Raw genomic sequence first — 13,224 nt, forward strand, 5'->3', positions numbered from 1 at the left:
TGAAAGGCAGGGCTTATACCTCCTGTAACCCAACAGGGGGACGCAGTCATTGCGTCTCGGGCAGAATGAAACCCAGTGTGGTCGCTGTCATCCTATCACACCGTCATCACCGCTATCAACACCTCCACACCAGTGCACACCGCCACGGTCAGTATTACCACCGTAGTCGTGGCATCACCTCCACTCCTGAAGCATCAGCACTGCCAGCAGCATCGCTGCCGTGACATCAGCGTCTTCATCAGCACCAGTCTCATCCACGCCAGCATCATCGCCACCATGGCTATCACCTCCTCTCTCATCAGCACTTGCATCACCATCTTCATCCCTACCATCGCCATCACCATTACTTGCGTGACATTGGCATATTTATCATCGTCAATCCCCTCATCACCATCCCACCATTGTTACAGCATCATCACTGCTCCACCCCCACCATCACCATCATCATCAACAGCCTCACAACGTGGTCTGAAGACACCATCCTGACTGTCGTAACTGTCAGGGCAGTTACCTTTACCATCGCACAGTCAAGATCAAAATCATTTCCTTCAAGATCCCTCTTACAGTCCTCTGCCCAGTTGGCTCTGTGCTAGCCTCCAGGCCTACATGTGCCATCCTCTGGAGGTACAGCCACGCTGCCATGGTCATACTCCTAGGCTCTGTCTAGGGGTAACCAATAGATAGCTCCTTGTAAGGGGTGTGGACAGAGCTTGGACCTAAGAAGTAGGCTGTCCATATGATGAGTTCAAGGCCCTTTATGGTTCAGTATGAAACCAGTGGTCAAAGAGGAGGGGGCGGGGAGTGGGGGAGCTGGTGCCACTCCTCCCCACATCACTGAGGAGGAGAAGTCTCCATTCTCACATGACTTTCCAGGTTGTTTTGAGCATATTTGCCAAGGTAGAAGGAAAGGGCATGTTTTATAAAACCGTTTGTTAGCTTGACTTAAAGTATTTAAATATTTAGCCACTTGATATGTGGGCCTCTATTTGATCTCTGGCCCTGGGCTTTGCAAACCTTAGGGGTGGGTCAGAGCCCAGAAGGTCTTTCCCAGAGGCCCTTGAGGCAGCCAGGACATGTGTGAATCCACTATTCATCCATGTCTTGCCTCCTCCCACATGCATCATGTGTTCATATATGTGCACACTGTGTCATTCCCATGGCCACAAGCTGGTGGGTGTGCTCATGCTGCATTGAGGGTTGCAAGTGACAGAAAGCCAATCCTAACTGGCTTAAGCAAAAAGAGCACGTATTGGTTCGGGTAACGGAAGTCCAGGGTGCCACTTGATCATGGGGCCCACATTTCTTTCTGTCTCTTAGCTCTGCTCTCCTCCACAATGACTCCATTCACAGAAAAGCACCAGGGTTTTTCTGTGAGCACTAGAGGCTACACTACCTCCAGGTCTTACCTCCTCCCTGGTCCAGTTATAGCAGGAAGTTTCCCCTTTTCAGTGAGAGGTCTCATGCCATCCCATTGGCTCCAACTAGTCACATGACCAGCCTCCAAACCAATGACTGGCCTGGGGGTGGTGAGTGAACAGTCCAGCTAGAGCCTGTAGCCCTACCGCTCAGAGGCTGGAAGTGGGAAAGGCAGTGGAGCCCAAAGGAAAACTAGAGATAGTTGCCAGAGAAAGGGCAGTGGCTCCTGGGGAGCCCTCCCCATGACTGCCCCTGAGGTCCCACTTTATGGCTTTTTTAGGCATGGTCCCTGCATGAGCCTATGCCCTGCTTTGAGTCCCAGCTGCTCTGGTTCCTACTCATTTCATGCTTCTGCTTTCATGCTTCTGCTGTGCCCACTGTTTCTTGCCCTTCCCAGAAGCATCTGCCTTCTGACCTGCCTAAGCCCTTGGGCCTCCCCCAGGATGAGTAGCTGTTTGAAGACAGGGATTCAGCCTCCATTCACTCAGCAGTTGTCAGTTAAGCACCAGATACTGTGTTAAGCACTGTTGATACAGCGATCATCATTTCTGTTTCATGAGTGCTGTGCTGTCTTTTTTTTTAACTGAAGTATTACAGTGGGGTTTACAATCTTGTGTTAGTTTCAGGTGCACAGCAAAGTGACTGAACTACACACACACACACACACACACACACACGCACACATACACACACACATATACACACACACATATAATATTGAGTATAGTTCCCTGTGCTGTACAATAGGTCCTTTTTGATTATCTGTTTTACATATGGCAGAGTATATCTGTTAATCCCAAACTCCTAGTTCATCCCTATGCCTCTTTCCCCTTTAGTAATCATAAATGTGTTTTCTGTGTCTGTGAGTCTATTTCTGTTTTGTAAATAAGTTTATTTGTATCTTTTTTTTTTCAGATTTCATATATAAGTGGTATCATGATATTTGTCTTTCTCTGTCTGACTTACTTCAGTTAGTATGATAATCTCTGGCAATTGGCATTATTTGCAATTGGCATAATCTCCACAAGTGGCATTATTTCATTATTTACGGCTGAGTAATATTCCAGTGTGTGTGTGTGTGTGCGTGCGCACGTGCATGCATGCATGTGCCTCTGTATGCCACGTGTTCTTTATCCATTCCTCTGTTGATAGACTTTTAGCTTGTTTCCATGTCTTGTTGTAAACAGTGCTGTGATGAACAATGGGGTACATATATCTTTTTGAATTAGAGTTCTCTCCAGATGCATGCCCAGGAGTGGGATTGCAGGGTCCTTTGGTGACTCTACTTCTAGCCTTTTAAGGAACCTCCATATTGTTTTCCACAGTGGCTACACCAACTGACATTCCCCTCAACGGTGTACACTCATTATCTCATCCAACTTGCCTATGATTCTCTAAGGCCAGGATTATTACAACCCCAGTGCTGAGATGCAGAAACTGAGATTCAGAGAGCTCATCAGTGATGCAGCCTCAGAGGGGTCAGTAGGGTCACAGCCGCTCGTGCTCACAGTGCCCGGCTGCCTGGCGAGACAGCACTGACCCCTGTACTGTCCTCCCTCCCTCCTCCTGCTGCAGCCTGTGACCAGCTGGCGCTGGGCGTGGTGGCCATCTTCGGGCCGTCCCAGGGCTCCTGCACCAATGCCGTCCAATCCATCTGCAACGCGCTGGAGGTGCCCCACATCCAGCTGCGCTGGAAGCACCACCCACTGGACAACAAAGACACCTTCTACGTGAACCTGTACCCGGACTACGCCTCTCTCAGCCACGCCATCCTCGACCTGGTGCAGTACCTCAAGTGGCGGTCGGCCACTGTGGTCTATGACGACAGCACGGGTGAGTAGCCACGCCTGGCTGCACCAAGAGCAGGAGGTGAGGGTGGCAGAGCCCCGCGATCGGGTTCTTGGCTGCTTGTTCAGCTCAGCCGCCCTGTCCACACTTACACCCAAGTCTCATCCAGTCACACTGATGCTTGCCCTGCACTCACCCACAACCCCGTGTGCACCAACCACACTCACCCAAGCTGCTTCACACCTGCCCTGAATGGCTCCCACCCCAACCCTGGCAGCATGCTCCAATCTGCACTCACACCTGCATGGCCATGCCCACACCTGCCTACACCCTCACATTCACACATTCTCACCAGAGCGCACACATCCAGCTCTGTGCTATGGGGCTGTGAGCACAGACTCTGGATTCAAACCAAACAGAGCATGATGTGGGCTGACCCTGCACTTAATAGCTGAGCAGCACAGAGCAATTTCCTCTCTGCCTCATTCTTTCCAAAGACTCAAGTCCCAAGACGTTTCTTAGCCCTGGCTCTTAGAGAGTGACCTTGGCAAATCACTTAACCCATCTGGCCCTGCTCTGCCATGTGACAAGTCAAGAACTATAGCAGCCAGTTTGGAGAGAGCCCTCCAGCTCTCAGCTCCCTGTGATTCGATGTCAGCTCTTGATTACCTCCTAATGGGGAGTCAGGGTATGGGGAGAGATTCCCTCAGAAGAGATGCTCAGAAGTTGTTTCATTAACTGGGATTCAACAAGCATCTCTTGAGTTCCTGCTCTATCCGAAGTGCCAAACGGTAGATCCTGGATGGCAGAGATCCCCCCGACCCCTGCTCACTGCCCCCAGCCATCGAGAGGCACTGCTGCCCAGCTCCAAGTCTCGGCCTGCATTGCCGCAGCCCTGTATTTTTGTCTGTCTTCACGCACCACTATGAATGATTGTCTGTCTTGAAGCCTGTTTCTGCCTCCAGACCATGAACCTTCTGTGCCTCCGGCGTTTACCGCAGCACCTGGTACAATGAATACTGTTTAAATATTTGTTGAGTTGAATTGAGCTGAAAATAAAATGGAAATAAACTATAATTAAATATGGCAGGAAACGGCATGTTGGGCCCTGGTAAGGAAGAAGAAATAAAGATGAAGTTATCCCATCTTCTTTTGAGAAGTTAATCATACTGAAGGGGAGTGAGTGCCCACCCAGAGCTCACTGGTCTTTTCCAGGCCATCAGAGCTAAGAACCAAGTGACATGTTCATACAGTCAGAGCTAGAAGCACTTGCGGAGAGGAGGCTCCATGACCTTGGCTAGTGTGGCCTGACACCAGAGGAACAGCGACATGAGCCTGGCCTTAAGGATGGGTGGACAGGAAGAGGAGTCATGAGGCATTATATGAGGGAGGAACAGCAAGGGGTCCCAGTATGGTAGGTGGGAGGAAAAGGTCAGATACACTGTGTGTGTCAGGCTGTGGGCAAGGTCTCTGCAGTCTAGCTTCAGAGTTCAGACTTTATCTTGTAAGTGGCTGAGGATCATTGAGTGTTGTTGAACAAAGACATAGAATAATAAAAGCAGAGTTTTAGAGGGTGGCACTAACAGCTAGGCAATTTGGCCACCTGATGCGAAGAACTGACTCATTGGAAAAGAGCTTGATGTTGGGAAAGATTTAAGGCAGGAGGAGAAGGGGACGACAGAGGATAAGGTGGTTGGATGGCATCACTGACTCAATGGACACGAGTTTGAGCAAGCTCCAGGAGTTCCTGATAGACAGGGAAGCCTGGCGTGCTACAGTCCATGGGGTTGCAAAGGGTTGGACATGACTGAGTGACTGAACTGAACTGACAGCAATGTGCAGAGAGTTAGAGGGAGAACATGGAGCAAGAAGACTGGGACAGAGGTGGCCATTTTGGTCCAGGCAGGCACAACAGGGTTGCTTGGAAGAGAACTTGGGGCCAGCATGGGAGAGAAGTAGATATGAACAGATCATATTGAAATTATGTAGGAGTGTCATGGGCATGGAGTGGCCACAGTAGACACTCACATAAACTGCTGCCTAGCAGGAATGGGGCCTCCATAGGCTGGATGCAGGTAGAGAGAGAGGCTTTGCAGAGGAAGATCCTGTGGCATCAAGGTGGTCCTGGTGAGACTGGTCCCGGCAGATGCTGAGATCTGGAACCTCCTCTCCCTGTGGATATCTAGTTCTGACTGTACACTTGCCTCTGATGACCAGTGGCTTCTGGGTGGGCACTCACTCCCCTACAATATGATTAACTTCTTAAAAGAAGATGGGGTAGCATCTTCATTTCTTCACCTTTCCCAATGCCCAACACACTTTTCCCTTCAGTACTTATCATTTAATTCAATTTTGATATTTAATTCAATTCAGCAAACATTTTAAAACGTAGGGTAGTCAGTAATGGCGCTGGTTTAGTTAAGAAGTCAGTACTAGGTATTCAGTGTTGGATTCAGTCAAACAATAATATGGCTTTGATGAAAAATAGTATTAGTAGGAAGTGTGCTCCCAGAATCAGGATATTTCAAGGGGACAGCTTGCGGGTCATCAAGCCCATGAAGTGGGAAGCACTTAATAGCAGGCTTTGACCGTGTTTGCTTTGGGGGTTGTTTCCATTAGGGTATTTTGGCTGTAAGTAACAGACAGCCCAACTCAAACTGACTGGAGCAGTAGCCACTTAGTTATCTCACTGACAAGAAGTCTAGAGATGGGCCTTTCCAGGATAAGTTTAGCAGTTCATCAGAGTCAGGATTCTGGGTCAGTATCACACTGCAGTTCCCTTAACTTCCCCCCTCATGGTCACAATAAGGATGCTCCAGCTCCAAATATCAGATCCGCACATGATGATACCCCAGGAAGTGGGAAGGAAAGAGGTAGAAGACAAAGGGATTTTTTTAAATGTGATTTGTGCCTGTTCAGGGAGGAAAATCTGTCTCAGAACCTTCCAGCATACCACCCTATACAGTTCATTGAGTCTGTGTCCACCACCCTAAACATCCCATTCAGATACGAATGGGACTCCTACTGATTGATTTTGCCCGCTGCTGCTGCTGCTGCTAAGTCACTTCAGTCATGTCCGACTCTGTGTGACCCCATGGACGGCAGCCTACCAGGCTCCTCCGTCCCTGGGATTCTCCAGGCAAGAACACTGGAGTGGGTTGCCATTTCCTTCTCCAATGCATGAAAGTGAAAAGTGGAAGTGAAGTCGCTCAGTCATGTCTGACTCTCAGCGACCCCATGGACTGCAGCCCACCAGGCTCCTCCATCCATGGGATTTTCCAAGCAAGAGTACTGGAGTGGCGTGCCATTGCCTTCTCCGTGATTTGGCCTACCATGAGTCATTTCTTAGGGCTGGCACACAGCCACCAAAATCAATGGTTCTCTTAATATGCTAGAAGAGGGGACATCTATTTCGATAATAATTCTGTATAGCAAACCACCCCAAAACAATGTGGCTTGAAATAATAAGCATTTGTTTAGCTCACAAGTCTGTAGAGTCAGTGACTGAATGAGATTGGCCAGGCAGTTATTCTGGTCTCAGCTGGATTGCTCACCTGCCCGGGGGTCGGCTGAGTGTTGGCTGAAATAGGCCAGCCTTGGCTGAGATGATGGGGTAGCTGGGCTCTCATCCTCCAGCAGGCTAACCCGTGCATGTGGTCATGACGATGGCAGAGGTGAAAAGAACAAAACCAGTGTACAATTCCATTTCAAGCATTTGATTTCGTCATGCCTGCTGATACCCCATTGGCCAAAACAGTTCACACAGTTGAGCCCAGCGTCGTGGGTGGAGCAAGTCACCTGCCGCAGCTAGCGGGCGCTGCAAAGTCACGCAGCAAAGGACAGGGTGTAGGGAGGGGTGAAAACTGGAGTCATCACTGCAGCCCACTACAGGTAGAACCGCTTTAAAATGCACCTGGGATCTAAGGAGTAGATATGACTAATTGATGACACAGAGAGGCCAATGGCATGAAAAGATGGGTTGTTACTTACAGTTCCCTAAAAGCTGAAGGGGGCACATCATGGCACCTAGGGCCACATGCAAGGCTGGTCAGGAGGTAGGAGCAAGGGGAAGACACAGGCAAGAGCCTTTATTACTTTAGAGCCTTTATTACTTATTCCCTGGTGGCTCAGGTGATAAAGAATTCTCCTGCCAATGCAGGAGATATGGGTTTGATCCCTGGTCCAGGAAGATCCCATGGAGAAGGAAATGGCAGCACACTCCAGTATTCTTGCATGGAAAATCCTGTGGACAGAGGAGCCTGGTGGGCTACAGTCCATGGGGTCGCAAAAGAGTCAGACATGACTGAGTGACTGAACAGCTATAAGATTGCCCCTATTACTACTAGGTGGAATTTGTTAGGTGCCAACATCCCATATGGGGTAGGAAGCAAAACCCAGATTTGGGAGTTTGTGACTGAAGAGTTTATAACATGATTTTGGTGTGCCCAGGAAAACACAGGTACTACGGATACAAACAACTTTGGTCATTAGCTTGGCCTGTGATTTCAGGATGCCAAGTCATCAGTTACAGAATATCAAGAATGATTATTCCAGGGACCAACGGTGTTTGCCCTTTGAGTTTTGCCATGCAAACCTAATCTGTGCACAAGCCAAATTTATATCAAGAATGAAAGGAAGGGGTCTAGAAAAAGCTGGGGTAAAAAAAAAAAAAAAAGCCCAGCCTAAGAGCCCAAAAGATTGGGTCTTGAATTTGGATCCCATTGCTAACATTCTGCAGAATCTCGGGAGGATCACTTAACCTTTATGGGCCTCAGTTTCTTTATCTGAATATTGGAACCAAAGCAACTACTCTGTATGTCTTCTAGGACAGGGAGATGGTTAAATAGGGTAATGAATGCACAAGTGCTTTGTAAGTGAAAACCATGACTTCAACAACCATGATTCACTGCAGATATTTTGAGAGAGATTGATTAGGGAAGCAGCCAGGAAGGAGAGCTCATCTCAGGCAAACGAAGAACCTAGTCCTCTGCTGGGATGGGCTAGGATGAGCCTCTGGTCTCCTTCGGGAATACGCTGACGGGAAGGAGTTCTGACACTTGCTGTGAGAGAATGTGGGTCACTGTGTATTACACGGGGCGATGAACTTGGCTGACGAGAAGGCTCTGATGGCTGTCCTCCAGCATCCACACTGTCCCTGTCCTCATGTCCTGGGTCCCCAAAGCCCACGTGCCTACTGATGCTGTGCCTGAAAACTGAGCCAGTAGGAGCAAAGTGTGCGCTCAGAGCCTTGCAGGGTAACAGGTGTGAGCAGCAGCATTCAGCCAAACCAAGGACTTCCGGGATTCGTTGAGGAGGGAGGGTAAGGATGGAGGTGTGTGTTTGGGGGGAGCTTGTGGCCCTTCCCTCCTCTGCTAAGATTACCTGATATCCCCTTCCTGCCCCCATCAAGTCTGGTATTAGGAGGTACTGGGGCCCCTGTTTGGTCCAGATCCCTCCAGGACTCCAGAGCCCTCTCCCAGCCACACACCTGGATCTGAGACTATCCAGGGGGCCAGGGGTTCCTGATGCCCACAGTCATGGCAAAGCTTGTTTGGAAGCTCTTTGGGAGGCTTAGGTCCCAGAGAAATATCTCTGTCCTCCCCAGCAGAGATAACTCCCTGGTAGTTCAGGTGGTAAAGAATCTGCCTGCAAAGCAAGAAACCCAGGTTTGATCCCTGGGTTGGGAAGATCCCCTGAAGAAGGAAATGGCTACCCACTCCAGTATTCTTGCCTGGAGAATTCCACAGACAGAGGAGCCTGGCAGTCTACAATCACAGAGTCGGACACGAGTGAGTGACTAACACACACCCCAGCAGAGTGTAATGAAGGATACCAATCAGCTTGCTTTCCTGATGTCCAGCCTTCAGGAATGGGAGTAAGGGGCTCATCAGACCCAGGTGTGTGTGCCAGAAGTGGCTTTGGAAGCCCAGACTCTTTGTTGGAAGGCTGGCAGTGTGGGCTGTCTGTGTATGAGGACTCTGTCCAGATAGGAACACTGAGACTGCTGATCGTGAACTTTAATCCATCGCAAACTAGCTTAAGCTAAAAAAAAAAAAAAAAAAGCAGGGGATGGGGTTGAGGGGTGGATTCTGTTGATTTCCTTTACTGGAAAGTTCAGGAATGATTTTAGCTTTAGAGTTGCAAACAAGTATCTTTAGGGCTTAGGCCTCCCAAGTGGCACTATTGGTAAAGAACCCTCCTCCCAATGCAGGAAACATAAGAGATGTGGGTTCAATCCCTGGGTTGGGAAGACCCCCTGGAGACGGGAATGGCAACCCACTACTTGCCTAGAGAATCCCACGGACAGAGGAGCCTGGCAGGCTACAGTCCATAGGGTCGCACGGAGTTGGACCCGACCGAAGCGACTTAGCACACACACACACATCTATAGGGCTTAATTTCTTTCTGTGTCCTGACTTCTGCCCTGTTGGAATCCTTCTCAGGTTCTAAGTGGTGACCCCCAGACTCACTCCCCCCACCCCAATTTGAAGTTAAATTTAAAGAGAGTTATCTCTTACCAGTTGCCCTGGCACAACTCCTAGGAGTCATCTGATAAGACCAACTGGCATCTCACATCCGTCTTGTACCTATGCCTCAAGCAATGTGTGTGCTGATTGACTGGGGTGGGGTGGTGGGACAGATTCTGTGTCCCTAGAGTGGGAACAGATCCCTTCTGAGTCACGTGGACTGAGCATGAGGGAGGAGTTGTTCCCCGAAGGAAAACCAGAGTGCTGTTAGCAGGGAAATGGAGCATGGCTGAGTGGACAGGGCAGCCAGGATGCAGACACCAAGCCCTGCGTATGGGCAGTGAGCCCAGCAGGTGGGAGGGGCCGGCCTGCCTGGGACCCTGGCCGGATACTGCCACAGGTCTCCTTGAGGTGGGCGTGGCTGTAGAGACCAGCAAGCAGGCTTGTTTCCAGGCTAAGCACAGAGGAGTCAGCAAGAAGGGACCTCGAAACAGACGGAAATGAACTTAATTAGGCCTAAGCAAGCCATTTGTCTCCAGGAAGTGACATTCAGTTTTCCCTGGAAGTCCCCAGATTAAGTGGTTTTGCAAAATGCCAAGGTGGAGGATGGATTTTTCAGTGTAGAGAGAGGAAAAACAGTAGCCAGTCCAATTATGGAAATTGGTGCTGAGTACAACCAAAGGGCCAGGCCCTGTGCTGTGGGAGTGTGGAGACCTAGCCCCCCTGATGTTGAAGAGCTTGTGACAGGACAAGGAAAGTGAGATGAGGTCTGAGGAGGCGAGCACTGAGGGACGAGGCCCCCAAGTTGGTGGGGGGGAGGGGCAGGATGGGAGTTGGGTAGAGAGATCTTCTCCAGGCAGAGCAGTAGGGGTAGGCTTCGTGGAGGAGGCGGTTGCGTTGAGCCTGGAAGAATGGGAAATGTTTACAGAGGAGCCTGCTCTTGGGGCTGGGGGTGGGGGCGGTGACTCAGCACGAATACCCTCTGGCCTTACCTGGTCCAGCAGTTGGTACAGCTGAGGCTGAGCTGCCACTTTTGCCGCATTCTGGCAGCCGGTTGCTGAGGCTGTTTCAGGAGATTATGTCCCGTGCTTTACAGTGTTGTAGGGGGCGGGGAAGGAGGAGGGGGTGGCCTCTAATTCAGGCTCCATAAGCCTCTACACCCACTGGACGAGAGAGGAGCAGGGGGGTGGAGTCAGTGGGGGTTTGCTAGCTGTCTGTGCCTGCTTTTGAATCTACAGGTGTGTACACGTTATCTGTGTGTGCGCACACCTTTACATGTGTAGGCATGTCTATCAACCCAAGCATATGTCCTGTCTGTGTCAACATGCATGTGTATGTGTAAGCATGTGTTTGTGTGTGCACACGTGTGTGTGCATATGCGGGCCTGCACAGCTGGGTGCACGGGTCTGTGCCCCAGTGTGCCAGGGCCTGTGTCTGCACACATGTGGCTGTGTCCATGCACAAATCTCTGGGGGCCACACATCGGTGTCTATGTGTGGTTGTAGACCTGTGACGACCCAAGTCTGTGGTGTCTGCAGCTGTGTGTCCATGCGCTCACGTGTGTCTTTTGTGCCCCGGGACCTCTCAGGGCTCATCCGACTGCAGGAGCTCATCATGGCCCCGTCGAGGTACAACATCCGCCTCAAGATCCGCCAGCTCCCCCTTGATTCTGACGACTCGCGCCCGCTGCTCAAGGAGATGAAGCGAGGCCGGGAATTCCGCATTATCTTCGACTGCAGCCACACCATGGCTGCCCAGATCCTCAAGCAGGTGTGTGGGCGCCGGCCAACGGGAGGGAAGGCTGGGATCTGCCTGCCATTTCTCCCAGCCACCCTCATTTCCCAAACACAGCCCTGACGTCAGCCAGATCAGAGTTCAATCCCTAGTCTGCCTCTTTCTGGCTGTGTGACCTTGGGTGGTCACTTTACCCCTATGAGCCTCAGTTTCACCAGCAGCAAAATGGGCACAGTGGTCTTGACACTCCGACTTGCTGTGGGGATGGGATGAGACAATGGATCAGCTGCCCAGCCAGGCCTGGAGCACAGAGGGTGCTGAGTAAATGATAGTTTCCACATCACCCTGATGCAAGTGGGAGGCAGGGGCTACTGAGGAGGCATAGAACACTTGAGGAAGCACAGAGACCTGGGGGTATCACAGCCTCCAGACTGCCTCTTCCAACCACTAATTCCCTGCAGCCTGTGGCACTCAGTGTTACTCTCCGATCACTGGGAGGTTTATCGAGGCTCCGCATCCCATCTGCTCAGCTCTGCAGTGATGGTGGGGGAGGAGAGTGGCTTGCAGTCCTGGCCGCGCCTCCATTCCCTGACGAGCCCAGCATGGCGTGCTGGGAACCAGACCAAGCTCTGCCAGCCACCCAAGAAATCAACAATGAAATTGCTCACAGCCCCCTCTGGGGGTGTCACAGCTGAAACCAAAACCACTCTGATTCGAGCCAGTGCTTTGTGTAAAAGGCAATTATATGGTCTCAGAAAGCGTCCCTGGTGATTGGAGGAGGCATTCTGTGGGGCCTTGATACATGACCCCGAGAGAGGCAGGTGGCAGGGAGGGGACGCAGGGAAGCCGAGGGAGAGGTGCCGAGCTGGGGCCAGAAATCTATTCAAGGCCTGACGCCCCCCACCCAATCCTACAAGGGGTGCCAAGACGGATAGCAGCCTGTGTCTTCCCCAAGGAAGCCTCCCACCAGGCACCTTCACACAGCAGCTAAAAACTCGGTTGAGGGCATGAATCCTGTTCCTGCCCTGGGGCATGGTGTACCTGAGAGCGAGTGGCCCCGGGGTCATCCCCTGCTCTATAGATGGAGTAAACGATCGCTCCTTTATCTGGTTCTGGAGGATTTGGTGAGACGAGTGAAGGAAGGAGTTCATCCTTGTGCCCAGGGCACAGTCAGCACTGGATGTGGCACAGCTTTAAACTCAAAGTGGGAGACTCAAAGCTCCCGGAAGTCCCTTAGTCCTCGTTCTCTGGCCCATGGCGCCCAGCGCTCTCTCCTTTTTCAGGCACGTGGAACCAAGTAATAAAGACCACCACTGCTCATGTTCACTGAGGAGTGACTCTGTGCAGTGTACACACACCCCTGGGAAGTGGGGCGATTATCCTGCTTGATTTACCAGCAGGGAAACTGAGGCTCCAGGGGAAAGTCCTAGGCCTGACGTCACCCAGCCAGAAAGTCAGAATTGACTCCCTGGTCTGCTGAGTTGGAAACCCCTAGAACTGAAAGTGGAGATTCTGTGTTCAGCCTGACACTGAACTAAACCAAGATGAGCGTGACTGCTGACCGAGGACTGCTCCAGCCTTTCACCTGCGGATGCGGGCTGTGAATCCCCTCCAAGACCGGGAAGAGATGAGAGGCGTTTTCAAAGTATACTTGACCTCGTGACATTTCCCCCTGAGCACTATGTGGGCCCACATTCTGAAGAACTCTGTAGAAAATGCATTATGGTCATTAGTATTATAGATTATAGGCTTCTAATAAAATACATAATATAAAATGTAGACTTCACGATGGTGGGTGATAATAATTCACACAGCCACG

At 50.8% G+C, this 13,224-nt stretch overlaps 1 protein-coding gene across 1 annotated transcript in view; it reads left to right on the forward strand.

Moving 5' to 3' along the window:
* Positions 1–13,224, forward strand: part of GRIK3 (glutamate ionotropic receptor kainate type subunit 3) — a 255,576-nt gene that overhangs the window by 165,317 nt on the left and 77,035 nt on the right. Inside the window, exons 3-4 of the mRNA XM_006077572.4 lie at positions 2,992–3,249; positions 11,260–11,441. Of these exons, the coding sequence (XP_006077634.1) occupies positions 2,992–3,249; positions 11,260–11,441 (440 nt within the window). The remainder of the gene's footprint in view (positions 1–2,991; positions 3,250–11,259; positions 11,442–13,224) is intronic.

The sequence above is a fragment of the Bubalus bubalis genome, chromosome 6 (genome assembly GCF_019923935.1).
Source record: "Bubalus bubalis isolate 160015118507 breed Murrah chromosome 6, NDDB_SH_1, whole genome shotgun sequence".
Taxonomy (NCBI): Eukaryota; Metazoa; Chordata; class Mammalia; order Artiodactyla; family Bovidae; genus Bubalus; species Bubalus bubalis.